This window comes from Pipistrellus hanaki (genome assembly GCF_964339955.1).
Source record: "Pipistrellus hanaki genome assembly, chromosome: 8".
Lineage (NCBI taxonomy): Eukaryota > Metazoa > Chordata > Mammalia > Chiroptera > Vespertilionidae > Pipistrellus > Pipistrellus hanaki.
The window spans coordinates 43,798,983-43,817,000 of record NC_140510.1 but is presented as its reverse complement, the minus strand read 5'-3'; the positions used below and the strand labels follow the sequence as shown (position 1 = coordinate 43,817,000).

General features: G+C 38.5%; 1 protein-coding gene across 1 annotated transcript in view; it reads left to right on the top strand.

The window, feature by feature from the left end:
• Positions 1-18,018, top strand: part of LRP2 (LDL receptor related protein 2) — a 196,811-nt gene that overhangs the window by 111,587 nt on the left and 67,206 nt on the right. Inside the window, exons 32-38 of the mRNA XM_084892365.1 lie at positions 2,092-2,258; positions 3,221-3,364; positions 6,796-6,905; positions 10,463-10,640; positions 12,006-12,219; positions 14,936-15,175; positions 17,584-17,772. Coding sequence (XP_084748491.1) covers positions 2,092-2,258; positions 3,221-3,364; positions 6,796-6,905; positions 10,463-10,640; positions 12,006-12,219; positions 14,936-15,175; positions 17,584-17,772 — 1,242 coding nt within the window. The remainder of the gene's footprint in view (positions 1-2,091; positions 2,259-3,220; positions 3,365-6,795; positions 6,906-10,462; positions 10,641-12,005; positions 12,220-14,935; positions 15,176-17,583; positions 17,773-18,018) is intronic.

Here is an 18,018-nt window from a genome sequence, read left to right as displayed (position 1 = left end):
TATGTGTGCATGTGATTCAACAGTCCTAGCCTCACATTTTCTCTTACCTGGTTATAGTTAGACAAGCTATGGTAATGGAAAGTTCCAAATTCTGCACTTAAGTAAAAATTTCTTCTTCTTCTTCTCCTCCTCCTCCTCCTTCTTCTTCTTCTTCTTCTTCTTCTTCTTCTTCTTCTTCTTCTTCTTCTTCTTCTTCTTCTTCTTCTTTTAAAAATCTTTTCTTTTTCTTTTCCTTTTATTGCATTAATTGGGGTGACACTGGTTAACAAAATTATATAGGTTTCAGGTGCACAATTCCATCCCACATTATCTGTACACTGTCTTGTGTGTTCACCACCCCAAGTCAAGTCTATTCCCATGCCTATTTATCCCCCCAGTACCCGCTCCATTGTCCATCCCCCCAGCTAGCACTATGCCACTGTCCAGGTCCATGAGTTTTCTCTTTTTCCCCCCTCAATCCCCCCCACTCTTCTACACAACCCTCAACAGCTGTCAGCCTGCTCTGTCTCTGTTTTGCTTGTTAGTTCATTAGATTCCACCTATGAGTGAAATATATGGTACTTGTCTTGACATCACTGTATGGCTTCATTTTCAGGATCTTTATCTCATTTTTATTCCCATAGCCAATAGTCCAATAATGAGTGTTATAGCTTAAGATTTCCACTCCAGTTTCAATACATTTACTATTATTATCTGATACTATAAAAATGTCTTTCCACTATATGAAATATTTTAACTGATTATTTGAGCAATTTAATCTTTATCTAACCCTAGATATTTTACTGGGTTGATTGAAGAATATGTGAAGGGTTATATTAAGTACTTTAGGGAGTAAGAAAGGAAGGAAAAGATGTAGTCAATCTACAAAAGAGATTTCTTCTGGAATATGTACATGACCTTTTTAAAAATACATAATTATTGACTTCAGAGAGGAAGGGAGAAGGAGAAAGAAACAGAAACATCAGTGATGAGAATCATTGATAGGTTGCCTCCTGTATGCCCCTTCTGGGGATGGATCCAGCAACCCAATTATGTGCTCTTGACTGGAATGGAATGCAGGACTCTTCAGTTCGGAGGCTGACACTCTATCCATTGAGTCAAACCAGCTAGGGCTATTAGAAATTATTTTAAAAAATCATTCTCCTTAGCTTAATAATCTAGACTCTAGATTATTAGAGTTATAAATTTAAGTTTCTCTCATTTCTCAGTGAAGAGGAGTGAATGTGTTTTGCTACTCATAAAAATGGCTGTACATAAGTTCACATTGAATGTTTAATGATAAAAAATTCCTAAAGCAAGAGAAATCCAAGTCCTAGTCTAGAGGAAGATTTAGTTTTCAAATGCAAAATATATATGCTGAATCTGGGAAATTTATGGTATTCATAGAATATGCAGATGTAGGCTTATTCCATGTAATGTTTTGCAATAATACTTTCCTGATGACAGATTTTAATTATTGGTAATTCTTAAAAAGGGATTGGCATTTGCAATTTTTTCTACAGGCTTATTAATGAAGCTAATCTTTGCTGACATTGTTTAGTGTGTCCTCATCATCTTTCAGCAGAAGATTAAACTGGGCTATAGACATTTTGGATACAAAACATTCTTTCACCACAGATTCTTGAACTGTGCAATGGGGATTGGTGTAATCAATATTACTATATCATGGTGATTGATAAATGTTTATTAGGCAACTATTATATACTAGATCAGGGGTCTTCAAACTACGGCCCGCAGAGGAGTCTGATCTGGCCCGCCAGGTTTTTTGGGCAGTGAGCGCAGCCGAGGTGTTACAGTAGGAATTAGTAGTTCATATAGTCCGGCCCTCCAGCTCTCTGAGGGACCATGATCTGGCCCCCACTTTAAAAAGTTTGAGGACCCCTGTACTAGATCCTGCAGACATAATAGTGAGTAAATCAGACATAGTTTCTGCCATTTGGGATATAATACCTACTGTGCATTATATTTATTGCTGAAGTGCTGCAATTATATTTTATTCTATAAGATGGTAACAATCCACTGCCTTTCATTACTCTAAGTGTCTGGGAAGAGCGGGATATAATTTTGACTGATACTCTGCTATTTTCACAGACGATCAACCCTTCTTAATAACTGTAAGACGCAGTGTAATTTTTGGAATCTCCCTTCATCCCGAGGTGAAGAGCAATGATGCCATGGTTCCTGTATCAGGGATACAGAACGGTTACGATGTTGAATTTGATGACTCAGAGGAATTCATCTATTGGGTTGAGAATCCAGTAAGTTTTGAATACCATTCAAAATCTGTAACTTGTTCTCACAAGAGCCTGCACTGATACCTCCTTATAGGCAAATGTTTGCTGGGTGGATAAAAGGGCAATGATCCAGAAATACTAAATTACCACTAAGTTATTTTTTGATTCAGTGAGGGATATAAATGGGAGGTTGTCCTGGAGTAAAGATCAGAAAAACACTTTAGCTTTAGAATAATAAGCACACGTAAGCTATTGTGCATTTTCTGTTCATGCAGCAAGTACTTATTAAGTGCTTACTGTTTGCCCTGCACTGAACTATCTGGTTCCAACTGCAGAAAACATGTCTAGCAGCAGCAGTCACAGAGATGTGCTTAAGGGGCTTTAAGCCTGTAGAAGATATTAGACTAACATAACAATGATCATAACTCAGGACAAAAAAGCAGGAGCTCCCTAGCCATCCCAGGAAAGCATTTGATGTGACTGCTGGCGCCTTCATTCAGATTTTTGTCTCGAGGATAAACATAAAACTTTTCCAATCGCTTTCCCATTGTGCCCCCTCCTTACCCTTTAGGGTGGGGGAGGGTCAAAGAGAATACAAACGAGGGAGCAAGAGAAGATCTTTGTGTTTGCTATGCAAACCTTTATTATACCTCTGGCCACCTGATTCTCACCTGTGACTTGGGTTATTTTTATGACTCTGGTGGGTGGTAATTAACAGATAGGTCTCTGTAGCCAGTATCAGAGATAGTCTGAATGGTGAGCCTGTGTATTCATGTCACACAAGTGAAATCAAGTGTTTTCTAAGTGTGGCTGGCATTAGCATTGTAGACAGTGAGGCCACCCAATGGTGCTGAGCCTTGGCCTCTTCTCCAAGTCTGAGGAATTTAAAGAAACATATCAGCCTTCAGTAGCCACAGTGAAGGAGGTATTTTCATGGAGAAGATATGGCCTTCAAACAGCTCACTCCTCCATGTCTTTCTCTCTAGGGTGAAATTCACAGAGTGAAGACAGATGGCACCAACAGGACTGTGTTTGTTCCTCTGTCTAGTTTGGGCTCCTCTATGAGCCTGGCCTTAGACTGGATTTCAAGAAACCTTTATTACACCAATCCCGGAACTCAGTCAATTGAGGTAATGATTCCATAATACTCTGTACACAAACACTAATTTCTGACTCATTTAAAATCTATACTCAGGAAACACTTTCATGGAATTTTGAAATTATTTTCAAGCAGAGACAAAAGTGAAGAGATATTTGTATCAAAGCTAAGGAGGTAGACCAACTTAAAAATAAATTTTTGAAACTTTTTACTGACCTATTTTGTTTCCTCCTAGCTATAAATACTAACTTGTTTTTGTTAGAAGGAGTTGAGATATTTTATAAAACTATATAAAACAATAAATAAAAAAATTATGTAAGAATTCAGTATAAAAGAAAGATTATAATAGCAGAGAGTTTTCACTATCTCTTCTCATCAAATCTTCAATGCTATTTTAGTAGTAAACCTAATTTATAGGTTACCTCTGTTCTAAGATGGAAATCTTTCTATGGCTCCAATATAGTTTTTCTAACAGTGAAACAGAAAGTAGAAACTTGATTCTGATTCCTTTGATACTCTCTACTGTGCGATAACTGTTCTTTTTTACTCTAATTCCCAGAAGAAATTCTAGATGGGGTGCAGGTATGAAATCACATGAAGTAGATCAGAAGTAACTTGATTAGTATTGGTTTTCTCCATTCTGGGACAAAGTTGAAACATGTGTGTGTGGGGGTTATTAATTTATAATAATTTTGAAAGTGAAAATTCCTAAAGCAAAGGGAGAGGGTCTTGTGAGTGCAGGGCTGTGTAGTGTGACAATCACTGCTCTGGATTAGACACCAGCTAGTAAGGTCGTTCTTTTTGGGACATTCAGAAAGAAAAATACTACAGATGAGGAAGGCACACAGCAACCAAGTGGCTAATTTACAGCAGAAGGGAGGAGCTCATGTCAGACAGTGCTTTACAGTTTATAAAGGTCTTCCACAAACCTCATCTCATTTAATCTTCCAGCATTCCCAAGTACAGACAAGTGTAGTAACCATTCACATTGAGAGGGACATTTGCAATATGCACAAACAATTCCCCAGAATTTATCACACGGGGGTAAGAATCATCAACTCTTAACATGAGGGGATACTTGGAGGCTTATCTGTTTCAGGCCCTTCATTGTTTTCTTCCCCCAAATATATTTTTATTGACTTCAGAAAGGAAGAGAGAGGGAGAAAGAGATAGAAACATTAATAATGAGAATCATTGATCAGCTGCCTCCTGCACACCCTTTACTGGGAATTGAGCTCACAACCAGGACATGTACTCTTGATTGGAATCAAACCCGGAACCCTTCAGTCCACAGGCTGACGCTCTATTCACTGTGCCAAACCTTCGTTTTTTAAAATAACAACCTGAAGTCCATAGAAGTTAAGAATTTGGCTTACCTGGGCAATGTTCTAACTTTGCCCTGTTACAAATAACAACTTCAGCAATTGGTCCGATTTTAACCCCCTTTGTTGGTGACAGAAGATATTTGTTCATAATGTCAACTAAAAATATCACCTTCCATCAAAACATGGGCAAAATTTACAGCCCACGCCCCTTACTATGGAACTTTCATTTTTCTAGACTCCACTCACTGCAAAGCTATCTTAATTCCCAATGACAGTCTGCTCTTATTCTATCTCTTGGTCTCTTGCCTTGTAAATGGGGTCTTCCCTGTTAGATAGATACTTTTCCAAGAGCAAGAAGTATGTCTCCTCTATCAGTGTTAGGTAGAATGAGAGGTACCAGTTGAATAGCTGAGTGTGGCCGTGCACATATGTATGTATGGGTAAGGCTGCTTTATCCATATAAACCCGAAGTTTGTAATTGTTCCCCAATGTAGTGAGGTCCTAAGGAAAGACCATTTGCTCTGGAATCTAAAGACCTGGCTTTGAGCCTGGCTTGCTTGCTCATTCATTCAACAAAAACAAGTATATGGTTTCTATGGATCAGTCTAATAGTACTGGATGTTCAAAGATGAATAAAACAACTTTTTTTCCTGCTTGAATAATTCACACATCTGAGTGCTAGACACATAAGTACCTTTGCTCCAGTATGGTAAGTTCCGTACGGTACAAGCAGTGACTATAAAGTGCTCTGTGGTTGGGGGCAGAGGTTATTATTGAGTTGAGTTTTAAAGGATATTTATTTCTATCAAATGAAGAAGTAGGAAGACGCAGCCAAGATAGAGAAAAACACTCTATTCAAAACCCTGAGATATGAAGATGCATTTTGTGACTGGGGAGAGCAGTGTGATTCCTCTACCCATAGGCTGTTTGACCTTGGGAAAATTACTTAACTTCTCTGAGCCTCTCTTTCCTTATCTGTTAAATGGTGTCAGTAGCTCAATAAGTAAATGTACTTCATGACACTAAGGTGGCCTATGAAGACAGTGCCGTAATTCCCTAATAAGTAAATTCACAAATATATTTAGAATATCCATAAAGATCCCTGACAATAATGACTCAAAGGTAAATTGCCTTTCGTTTTTGTTTTCCTCCTTTGTTGCTATCAGCTGTGACTCTTCCAGGAGAATGTTAGCTTGCTTAAGAAAACAAGAATAGTGTTCATTGTTTACCTGTACAATATCCATTCCAGTACAAGAGTAATTCAGGTTTAAGTCCCATTTCAGGGTAAAAGAGAAACATTTGAGAAACTGTTTTCCACTAGGGGTAGCTCTAAGCCCATTCACTGATAGCAATTTTGTAGCTGGAAAGTGAAGCTGACAGAATGGCTTGACATATTCCGCAAAACAAGGAAGGAAATTTCATTTGAAATAAAGAGATCGGTAAGCCTAGGAAAAGGAGAGAAATTATAGTAGAAAGAGGCAAATTGAAAAGAAACTTAAACACACTTGTGTCAGTTACCATGGTGTGTTACCTCATTGTCCTGTGAGCTCTGTGTACAAGGTACCATTGTCATCCACAATGTAATGACAAAGAAACTAAGTTTAAATAAATTTACTGGCCTCAGGTCATGCAGTCAGAGCTGGCAGGGCAGGGATTTGAACTCCTGTATTTTAAGTTAAACTTGGAACAGAATTCACTTTAACCCTGAGTGAATTCACCCTGTGTTTGTAGTGATGGTCTACTGGGTACTATGGCCTGGATACTGGGGTGCGTGACAGCTGTGAGATTCCCATTTTGTCTTCCAGAATTTTCTTTTTCTAAAGGTGGTTTTGTAGTTTCTAGCAGTTATTCTTTTCCCCCATTTGAATCTGTTGTTTCTTCATATACATTTCCCCTCCTGAAATTTAGGTGAATTGAAAATAGGGATTTGAGAGGTGATTTTACTTTTTTTGCTCTCATTTTCTATTGAGAGGATTTTCTTTGGGCCCAGAAGAGCAATTTCTGAACCTCCCCCATAACCTCCCATTTGTCCCTAATCATGCTTTGGAATTCTTTGTGTGTTAAGTTCTCCTTCATCTCAGCTTTCTTTGTTTTCCCCTTATGAAATTCCGTTCTAATAAGTGACTTTATGCTCTAGGTTTTGACACTCAGGGGAAATGTCAGATACAGGAAAACACTGATTACCAATGATGGGACAGCTCTTGGAGTTGGTTTTCCAGTTGGCATAACTGTTGATCCTGCTAACGGGTGAGTGTCAATAAACGGCACATGCCTTCTATATAGCACCATTCTTGTAAATATTATGATCTGATAAAATGGAAGACTTCAGACCTAGGACGTTTTCTGATTTCATATGCCAATATTTGAAAAATATAGATCGCAGTGAGGAAGAGAAATAGCTCTGTGGTATATTTAATGTGAAGGATATAATATACATTTTGTTCTGTGTTCTTCAAATTAATAACATTGGACTGAAAATTAATTCCAAACAAGCAATAATTTCAGGGATTTAAAAATACTTATAAGAATGAGCAATACATTCTGATTGTGAGTGAATGTGGAAAACTTAACAGGTTAGATAACATTTGATATAGACTTGTAGGAAGAGAAGGCTTCTAGTAGGTGGAGCATGGGTTGTAAGAGGGGAGTGATACTAGAAGCCAACTGAACATTGTAGGTGCAGAAGCGTGAAGGTGGTATTTAAAGTGCTTGTGCAGAGAGCTGGAGCTAGAGACTTAGAGTAGGGGGCAGTTCACCAGAAGGGAGATACAGCAGATAAAGTCTTTTGGGGACAAATCTTGGAGAGCTTTCTTGTCATGCTGAGGAGTTGCACTTGCTTCTTTAGAGAAATAAGGAGCCAGCAGGGAATTTGGAGGAAGGGAGTGATGGAACCAAGTCTGTATTTCAGAAACATTGGTCAGGATTGGAGTGGAAGGAGGACAGGGGCAGGGAGAACAGGATAAAATGGAATTAGTGATATGGACTAGAGTCCTCTGGTCTCTTTGATTAGTTATTTCATTTTATACTGTATTATAAACTAGAATGACAAATTATAAGTAAGAGCACTGATTTAAAAAAAAAACAAAAACAGTTAAAACATCCCACATGTATTTTGATTTTCTGCTTGACAGCAGATTCTCAGTCCTGGAAGGGAACTGAAGAAGTAATTTGTATTAGCTCTCTGCTTCAAGTAAAGATGATGTGCAAATCAATCTCATTTTTAAAGGGTATTAAAAGCAAAAATTCTATTCTATGATTGCTGACTTGCCCTAGTTTTCAGTTATCCTTTCTAGACAAAGGGCCACCTTAGATTTAAAGTTCTACTTTTGAAATGCAAACACATGTATTACTCATTCATCAAACATTTTTATTCATCAAACTCCCATTATTGGGTGGTCTATTATTTAGGATTAGTTAACTATTAAAACAAACTCCAAAATGTATAATGGCTCATAGAAAATAGAAGTTTATTTGCCTTTCATTTGGGCAGTGGAGTTTGGGTAGAAAGTGGGAGAAGCTCTATTTTACGGTTTTTCAGGGACTCAGTCTAATCAGGTCTTCAGTTGGAGACTGTCCAGGTCATCCTGGGTGTTAAAATCTTTTGAGCAGGAAAAGGAAGAGCATTCAGGAATGTGCTGGGTAGTTTTTATGAGCCACACCTACAAGGAGTACATACTACTTTTGCTCACATTCCTTCTGTTAGAATTCAATCAAATGGCATGGAAGCCAGCTTTTAACCAATATAGAAGAGGAAGACACTGATTTTGACAAGTGAAAGCAGTCTCTGCCAAGGTCAGGGTTATATACAAAGATTATTAAAGATATAATCTATCCTTTAGTAACTTCAAGCATTTATAGCTTGGTGAATTGGATAAGTTCTGTGCTTAAATACAAATTACCCAGGTATATATATGATTAAAAGCCAGAAGAGAGACAAAAAAAAAAAAAAAAAAATGGGATGATAGTTCTGCAGAGAGAAATTTTCAGCTTTGTGGAAGTGATGCTATTTGTACTGGCTCTTAAAAGATAGATAGAATTTCACCCGGTCGAGCTGACTTTGAAGATAATCTTCCATTCTATGAAGGAAGGAAAGTCAGGAGCAGGGGCAGAAGAGGGAGGGCATATTGAGATTACTAAGAGAAGCCCAGTTGGATTGGGAGACAATTATTTTGTCAGGGGAACTGGTCAAAGAAATAGGATAGAAACTCATGGATGTAATGTTTTGGATGCTCAAAAGAATGATTGATTCTTTGGATGATTAAAGAGAAAATCTTCAGAAGGTTATGGTTAATGTTATTGAATCAGGTGTTGCAGAAAATGATTTGTGTGGATGATCACTATTAAAGGTTGAGTTGCTGGTGACATGTGTGACAGAGGATGTTCACTGGAGATATAAAGGAGCTAAATAATGAAAGAATGGTAAGGAAGTGCAACTACTGGTTTTAGGAGTATAGTATTGAAAAATTAGAAAAAGATGAACAAGTGTAGGTCAAAATGTTACAGGGAAAAAAAATTTAGAATAGGGAAACCTGAGCATATTTTTAAGAGCAGATGAAAAGTCAGTGATTAAATAATTGTGAGTAAAAATTATGGGCAAAGAATTAGAGTAGACATCTCCTTGAAAGAATTGATAAGGAGAACATGATATAGTGAGCTAGGGATGATTGTTCTCAGCTAAGATTAGGTAGCTTAAATTTTAATGAAGTAAAAATTCACAAGAGCTTTATAATTTTGTTTAGCAAACTCTTGAAAACCTGAAATGGGAGAGGAGAAAGAAAATAATGACAGGAATGCAGGGTTTGTGTTTAGCAAGGTAGACACAATGGGAGATCAAGAGAATAAATAAGAATATTATTTACACTTGATCTTAGCCAAAAGGCCGAGAAGTGATAGAATATTATTTAAATGGTTACAGGTAAGGTCCAGGCATAGAAGGACTGGAGGTTTGGGAGTTCAAGCAACTTTTAAGGGCAAAGAAGCTCCAATGGGAGAAATAAAATAGGAGCAGGGGTGAGACAGGAGAGTTTGTCAAAGCAGAGAATTTCAGAGTTTGAGAAGTTTGAGGGAGACATGGATTGGTAGTGGAAGATGTGTACAATTAAAGATGATTGGAATTAAGAAGGGTAAGGATTTGTGAGAAAAGAGTGAAGAGGATGGTCTATTGTGGCTATGGCAGAAGAGATAGAAATTAAAGCTTGGATTCAATTCTAGAAGTATATTTTCAGTGGAAACCAGCCCTTCTTATATTTTGATAAACTTTCATATAACATGGATTTGGCTATTCTCTGTGGTGACTGGGGTTTATGTGTATATACAGAGTCTAGTTCATTGTGAAATGGAAAGGTAGGAAAAAGTTGTATATCCTGATATCAGCATGCCAGTGGGATTCCAATTCCCTGTGTACTGGGCAATATGCGATTCTTTGAAACTGTCTGACTGTTGAATTAGGCTTCTTCTCAGTCATAAACCTTCCACCTACCTGCCAAAGCTAAAGGATCACCCACTAATGGTGGACGATATCCCCCTGGATAAGATATTATTCAAAATGGCCTTTGCCCCAGTAATAGCTAGGAGATATATAGACATTGATTCTGGTTAAGTACTCCTCCATATTGTGTGTGTGTGTGTGTGTGTGTGTGTGTGTGTGTGTGTGTTTAATATTGATGTATCAGACTTTCTCCACTAAATTATGTGCATCTTGAGGAAAAGAAATACACATTTTAATTTAAATATTAAAGTTGGAGATGCCATTCACTCTAATCCACCTTCTATTTCACTAATATTGGTGTTTTTCATGGTTGTAGGAAACTGTACTGGTCAGACCAAGGAACTGACAGTGGAATTCCTGCAAAGATTGCAAGTGCTCACATGGATGGCACATCTCCAAAGACCCTCTTCACTGGAGACCTGGAACACTTGGAGTTTCTCACTCTTGATATCCAGGATCAGAAACTCTACTGGGCGGTCACCAGCAGGGGAGTGGTATGGGCATCCTTTTAGTCTATTGGCCTTCCTTGCTGAGCTCATGAAGCTGATACTGATTATTCTGAGCTGTCTGGAATGTGTACAGTGATGAGAAAGCTCTTGTTACATGCTATGATTTCTCTATATTACTTAGCATGACCCACCATCTTCATCCTTCCCATTTCTATTTCTGCTCTGCCCTTCTGAATGTGTGAGCTTGTTGCTGGTGTGACTCTCCGTCCCTTCTCCCAGGCTAGAACCTCTTATTTCTGCTTCTTTCTAATAACCATGTCCATCCTTAATCATCACAAAATCCTTGTCCTCTGCCTCTTTTCTCAGGTACCTCCTTTTTCTGTTATCTCCCCCAACCTGAACCACTTCTCTCTTCCCTTGACTAGACCATGTCCCTCATTACTGGACCTGCTTTCATGATGGAGACATGTTGTCTTCGTAAAACCACAACGAATAGGTTTGATAACCGCTCAGCCTAGAATGCTGGCCTAGAGAAGTAGCTCCAAACACTTCAGCAGAATTGGTCAGCTAATCTGCTCCAGATTACTCCTTCAGCAGATCCCCTCCAACCTTATTCCCTGTGCTCTAGCCTTCTGGAACTTCTGTCAGTTCTTAAGGCACAACCTGCTTTTGCAACTGCTGGGTTCCCGAGTCCAGTGAGGCAGTGGGCCAGACCTTGTTTGTCTCTCTTGTCAGTACTCAGTTCCGATCCTGGCACAGAGGAATCACTTGAGACAAGTTTTTCGAATGAAACCAGACCAGCTGTGTCTACAGTTTTTTTTTGTTTGTTTGTTTGTTTGTTTTTTGTTTGTTTTTTTTCAGAAGCAACTATTTGTCATTTTCCAGAAGGAACTTCACTCTTGGTACATGTTTTAGTTTATCAAGTCGTTTTGACTAAGGCTTGTTACCTGTTCTGCTCTACCTTTGCCTCACCAGTCTGCTATCTTCTATGACTGTCTGGATCACATTTCCTATCCCCATTGCAGAAATTGTTGATGATGATAAATGCAGGGTCAGTCAGCTCCTGTGTAATGGCCCACCGTTGGATTTATTTAAGGAGACAGTGATTGTGTGTCTTTGACCAGAATATCACATTTAGGGATGAAAGAGGTTTGGTACTCATTTTTTCATCATGCCACCTGAGAAAATTGATTGGCTTATTTGAACTCCAGCTTCATTATCAATGAAATGAGCACAGTGCATTTGCCTGGCCAACTGCTTAGTATAATTGTGGCTATCAAATCAAAAAATAGATATGAAAAATTTCTGTAAAGTACAAGTTCTACAAAAAGTACAGAGTCAGATATATTAGCTTTAAAAGTTCTCTCATTTTACTATGAATCAGTCAATAACAAAATTCTGATCTTTTAGATTGAAAGGGGAAACGTGGATGGCACCAGTCGAATGGTCCTGGTAAACTATCTTTCCCACCCCTGGGGAATTGCTGTCTACGGTCCCTTCCTCTATTATACGGATGAGCATTATGAGGTCATTGAAAGAGTTGACAAGGCCACTGGGGCTAACAAAGTAGTCTTGCGAGATAATACTCCAAATCTGAGGGGACTTCGAGTTTACCACAGACGCAGTAAGTATTTGTCACTGAAACATACACATCCATGGATGTACAATGTATATTCACAAACACACACACACACACGCACACACACACACACAGACCAATGTACATGCACATGAGTGCAAATTGAAATTACTCCAAATACTTTAAAAATGATAACCATGTCTTAAGTATGGCTAAGTGTTTGAAACTAATCTGCCTTCTGAAAGGCCGGATTGACTTCAGAGTGAGCTCATTCCCATTCTTTCCCCCATCACTTTAAACTCCTGACTTTGCTTTTGCTTCACAGCACTCGATGACATATTATCAATTGGTTCATTGTCTGAGTTTCTCATTAGAATATAATTTCCATAAGGACAGTTACTTTGTCTTGTTTCATGCTTTCTATCTAGTAACTAGAAGAGTTCTGGAATATTGCTTACTATGTATTAATTGGATGACTGTTGGGAGAGTGTTAAAAGGATAGAATTTTTAATTTTAAAAGGAATACTTTTATTTTTTTAAATTTATTTTTTATTGATTTTTTACAGAGAGGAAGGGAGAGAGATAGAGAGCTAGAAACATCGATGAGAAAGAGACATCGACCAGCTGCCTCCTGCACACCCCCTACCGGGGATGTGCCTGAAACCAAGGTACATGCCCTTGACCAGAATTGAACCTGGGACGTTTCAATCCGCAGGCCAACACTCTATCTACTGAGCCAAACCGGTTTCGGCCAAAAAGGAATACTTTTAGACGTTGCCTATTTCAACATAATTTTTCCTCCCAGAAATAACCTAACTTGTTTTTCCTATTTATTTATTTATTTATTTGTTTATTTATTTATTTATTTATTTTTAAAAATATATTTTATTGATTTTTTACAGAGAGGAAGGGAGAGAGCTAGAGAGCTAGAAACGTCGATGAGAGAGAAACATCGACCAGCTGCCTCTTGCACACCCCCTACCGGGAATGTGCCCACAACCAATGTACATGCCCCTGACCAGAATCGAACCCGGGACCTTTCAGTCTGCAGACCGATGCTCTACCACTGAGCCAAACCGGTTTCGGCTGTTTTTCCCCTTTAAATTAGGGTCTAAAGGTTATTTTTTATAGTTTTATATTTTATAGCTTTAAGTGACTGACCAAAGATTATCAAACAATTTGCTGTTCTATTACCTTGGTTGTCACTGGTATTATATTTATTGCATGTGGGAAAAAAAACCTTTTAATACTCTTATTTAATATATTTTATTACAAATCCCTATCACATTGTTGATATTTTATTTAAATGAATATAATTTTAAATGCCTGTACATAGGCCAGGGGGTGGGGGGAGATTAGAATTTGTATACTGATCACCCTAATTCTTGCATGATTTATTCTTCCAGAAGCAACCACTTGTCATTTAATATAGTTAACTGATGCTCCATTCTCTTTTTTTTTTTTTTAAATATATTTTATTGATTTTGTACAAAGAGGAAGGGAGATAGAGAGTCAGAAACATCGATGAGAGAGATCATCGATCAGCTGCCTCTTGCACACCTCCTACTGGGGATGTGCCCGCAGCCAAGGTACATGTCCTTGACCGGAATCGAACCCGGGACCTTTCAGTCCCCAAGCCGACGCTCTATCCATTGAGCCAAACCGGTCCCGGCTGATGCTCCATTCTCTATTATACAACTAAAGGCCTGGTGCACAAAATTCATGCATGGGGGGAGAGGAGTGTTCCTCAGCCTGGCTTGCACCCTCTCTAATCTGGGACCCCTTGAAGGATGTCCTACTGCCTGTTTACAGGGATTGGGCCTAAACCAGCAGTCAGACATCCCTCTCACAATCAGGGACTGCTAGCTCCAGCTGCTCACCTGCCTGCCTGCCTGCATGATTGCCCCTAACCACTCTGCCTGCCGGCCTGCTCACCCCCAACTACCTCCACTGCTGGCCTGCTCACTCCAAACTGCCCTTCCCTGGCTTTCCTGTGATCACCTCCAACTGACTCCCATTGAAAGCCTGCTCACCCCCAACTGGCCCCCCTGCTGGTCTGCTTACCCCCAATGGCCCGTGCCATCCTATCCTGGCTTGATCACTCCCCGGTGACCCAAGGTCCCAGCCCCTCTTTTTTTTTCAGTGCCTCCTTGAGCAAAGGACAGGGCCAGCTGGAAGCAAGTATCTAGGATTTATTTATCTTCTATAATTGAAACTTTGTGGCCTTGAGCAGAGACCAGGGCCAACCAGGGAAGGCAGGAAGCTTGGCTTCCTCCATTGCCAGGGCAACCCAAGCCTCCTGCTTGCTCCAGCTCCATGGCAGGCTGTAATCTTGGTTGGGTTAATTTGCATACTTGCTCCTGATTGGCTGGTGGGCATGGTTAATTTGCATGTTGCTCTTTTATTAGTGTAGATAACAACCGTGGTTTCCTGTTTTCATACCTTTAGGTGTTAGTTGTATAAACTCTAGTTTTTCTACTATTGTTTTTAAGTTGTGAACTCAGATTTCATATTTTAAAAAAATTGATCTTTATTGTTGGAAGTATTACAGTTGTCCCCTTTCCCTGCCCTGCCCCAAGGCCTTCACCACACTATTGTCTGTGTCCATTGGGTTATATAAATATGCATGTTCTTTGGTTAATCTTTCCCACCCTCCATATTTTGTTATTAATTTTTATAATGAATTATTTGGTGACTCAATTTTAAAAGTTTGAGATGGAGAGGCAAGTAGGTAAGGTCACTGATTTCTTATTTCATTTAGGCTCTGCTGGATCCTCAAATGGCTGTAGCAACAACGTGAATGCCTGTCAGCAGATGTGCCTGCCTGTACCGGGAGGACTCTTCTCGTGTGCCTGTGCCACTGGATTTAAACTCAATCCTGATCATCGAACCTGCTCTCCGTACAGCTCTTTCATTGTTGTTTCAATGCTGTCTGCAATCAGAGGCTTTAGCTTGGACCTGTCTGATCATTCAGAAGCCATGGTGCCAGTGGCAGGCCAAGGTATGTCGAATACAGTATAAGTAAGATTTGACTCCATCTGGTGCCATATGGAAATCTTTGGTGCTGCAAAGCATTTTTCCATGTTTGGGTTCAGCATATAATGATTCTTGTCTTTCTTTCCCTTTAAATAAACTGGTTCAGCCTCAAGTGTTTCTCAAATTTTAGTATGCATCAGAATTGGACAGCTTTTAAAACACAGACCTGGACCCTATCCACAGATTTTTCTGATTTAGTAATCTGGGGTAGGGCTAGTGGATCTGCATTTCTAACAAGTTCCAGGGCATGTGAGAATGACAGTCCTAGAACAATACAGAATGTAGCATAAGATTGCAAGAAGTACTACAGAGTTGGTGGTCAGGAGAACTGGACCTGTTTCTGAGTATTAATGGAGATTTAGGGTAGAAAGTATACTATTATTTAGAATGATAATGAAATGTCATTATCAATATATATTTGATGACTTGAAATAAATGAGATGAAAGTGTTAGTCTCTCCTTAGTAACTGTATTTTTGCAGCACTTTAGGCTTATATACGGTGAATGTATAAAATGATCACTTGCTTCCGAGGTGAGCCCAGAGGTTTCTGGATGTATGCTACCAAAAGAGGAACTAAGTTTTAGAAGCATCAGAAGGAGTGTGTCACAGGCTAATGATAAAAATAAAAGGCAAAAATGAAAGACAAAGGATGAAGGAGAAATGGTCAGAAGAGATAGAAAAGCGTAGATGAAGGTGTCTGGGGCACCACACATACTCCTGCTTTATGACCATGCCACATGTTCTCCTGACACATCTTTGTTTTCTCACATTTAAAAAGTAATGCATCCAAGTTACTATCTTGTAAAGATATTATAAAATCAATAAAAATTTCCTCCCAACTTTTCATTTTTAAAAAAATCAAGTGCAGAAAAGTTGAAAGATACAGTTAAACACTCTTATGTTCTTACCTAGATTCAACAAATGTGACCACATTTGAGCTCTCAATTTGTGTGTGGTTGTGGGGCAAACGTAGGTTTACAGTTGTTCATATGTGAAGAATACAATAATTAATAAATAACGATGCAAGAATAAATTTGTTTCATGAACTCATAACTGTAAACCTACCTTTGCCCCACCCTGTATGGACATTATCATCACCATTCATATTTATATTTCTGTAGTTTGCCTCAGAAAATTTTTCATAGCTGTTGCGTTCCAGCCAAGATCTAATCAAGATTCATGCATTATATTTGGAATGTGTTTTTAGTTTCTTTTGATCTGTAGTAGTTGCCCCTGATTTTTTTTTTAAGTGATAAACTGGTTATTTGTCTCATTATTTCCTTCTGTTGTCACTTAACCTGTTATTCAATTTTACTTAGCATTTCTCATGAAGTAAAAGTTAGGTCTAATTGTTTGATTAGATTGGAGTTGAATACATTTGGCAAGAATACTTCATAGGTGATGCATAGATGAAGGAAAAAAAGATTGTTCTTCTCTTAGTGGTACTTAAACTTGATCACTTGGTTAAGGTAGTTGCCATAAAATCCCTACCTTTTAAAGGTATATTTTTACCTTTGTAATTTGTATAAAATTTTTGACATCACACTTTAGCACTCTGTGAATATCCTGCTTCACAAGTGCCTTCTACCCATTGGTTTTAGTAGTTATTGATGATCCTTGTCTGAAATGATTATTTAATTAGGATTGCAAAATGGTGATTTTCTTATTATATCATTTCTTCTACGTTTATAAGATAATATTCTAGGAGAGCTATCTATTTTTATTTTTTTAATTCAACGTGTTATAAATCATTTGACATAATTACTCTTCTGAGGTTCCAGTTGATCCATGTTGACCAGGGAGAACCTCTTGAAGTGGCTGTCTGTATTCTTTTTCTTTCTTTTTTTTCTTTTAACATGTTTTTATTAATATCAGAGAGAGGAAGGGAGAGGGAGAAAGGGATAGAACATCAATGATGAGAATCACTGATTGGCTGCCTCCTACACACACCCCCTCTCCTCCTCCCCGGGATCAAGACTGCAACCCCGGACCTTCTAGTTCATAGGTTGATGCTCAACCACTGAGCACACCTGCTAGGCGGCCTGCCTGTGTTCTTTTGACATGATGCCATTAGTATTTGATTACTTCCTTGCTTCTTAAGATGTTCCAGGCTCACCTCATACCTCCCCACTCCAAAACTATAATCAGCCATTTCTCCCAGGAGCCAGTGCTTCTTATTGTGAGAAATGTGAGAAACCAACATCTGGATGGTAGGTTTGCTTATTGCAACTGGGAATCAAATAGTTTTATTTGTAATGGGGGCATAGGCAGAGCAGGAGGTTGGGAACAAGGGTTTGAGGGGAAGAGCAGACATTTAAAAGTTCTACTTTCAGCTAGAGCCTTGCTTAACGATCTTTTCTTAAATATTCCAGGACGAAATGCACTGCATGTGGATGTTGATGTATCTTCTGGCTTTATTTATTGGTGTGATTTTAGCATCTCTGAGAAATCTTACAATGCAATTCGTAGAATCAAACCCAATGGGTCTAATTTTACAAACATCATTACACAAGGGATAGGAGAAAACGGAGTGCGAGGTATTGCAGTGGACTGGATAGCAGGTAAGTAAGCTATATACTGATTTTATTGAAAAACCTTTTTATATTTGTATCTCTATTACCTTCTTTTATTCTATAATAGAAAGTTTAATCTAACATTATTCATGTTGCACATTTGTTTTTCTGATATCAAAATATAATCTAAACCATGAAATGGCAAGTATTTATTTTATAGCTGAGAAATGTTAGTCACCAAATTATTAATTGCTTCCTCTTGTTAATTTATAAAATCCTCTTTGGGTATTTTCT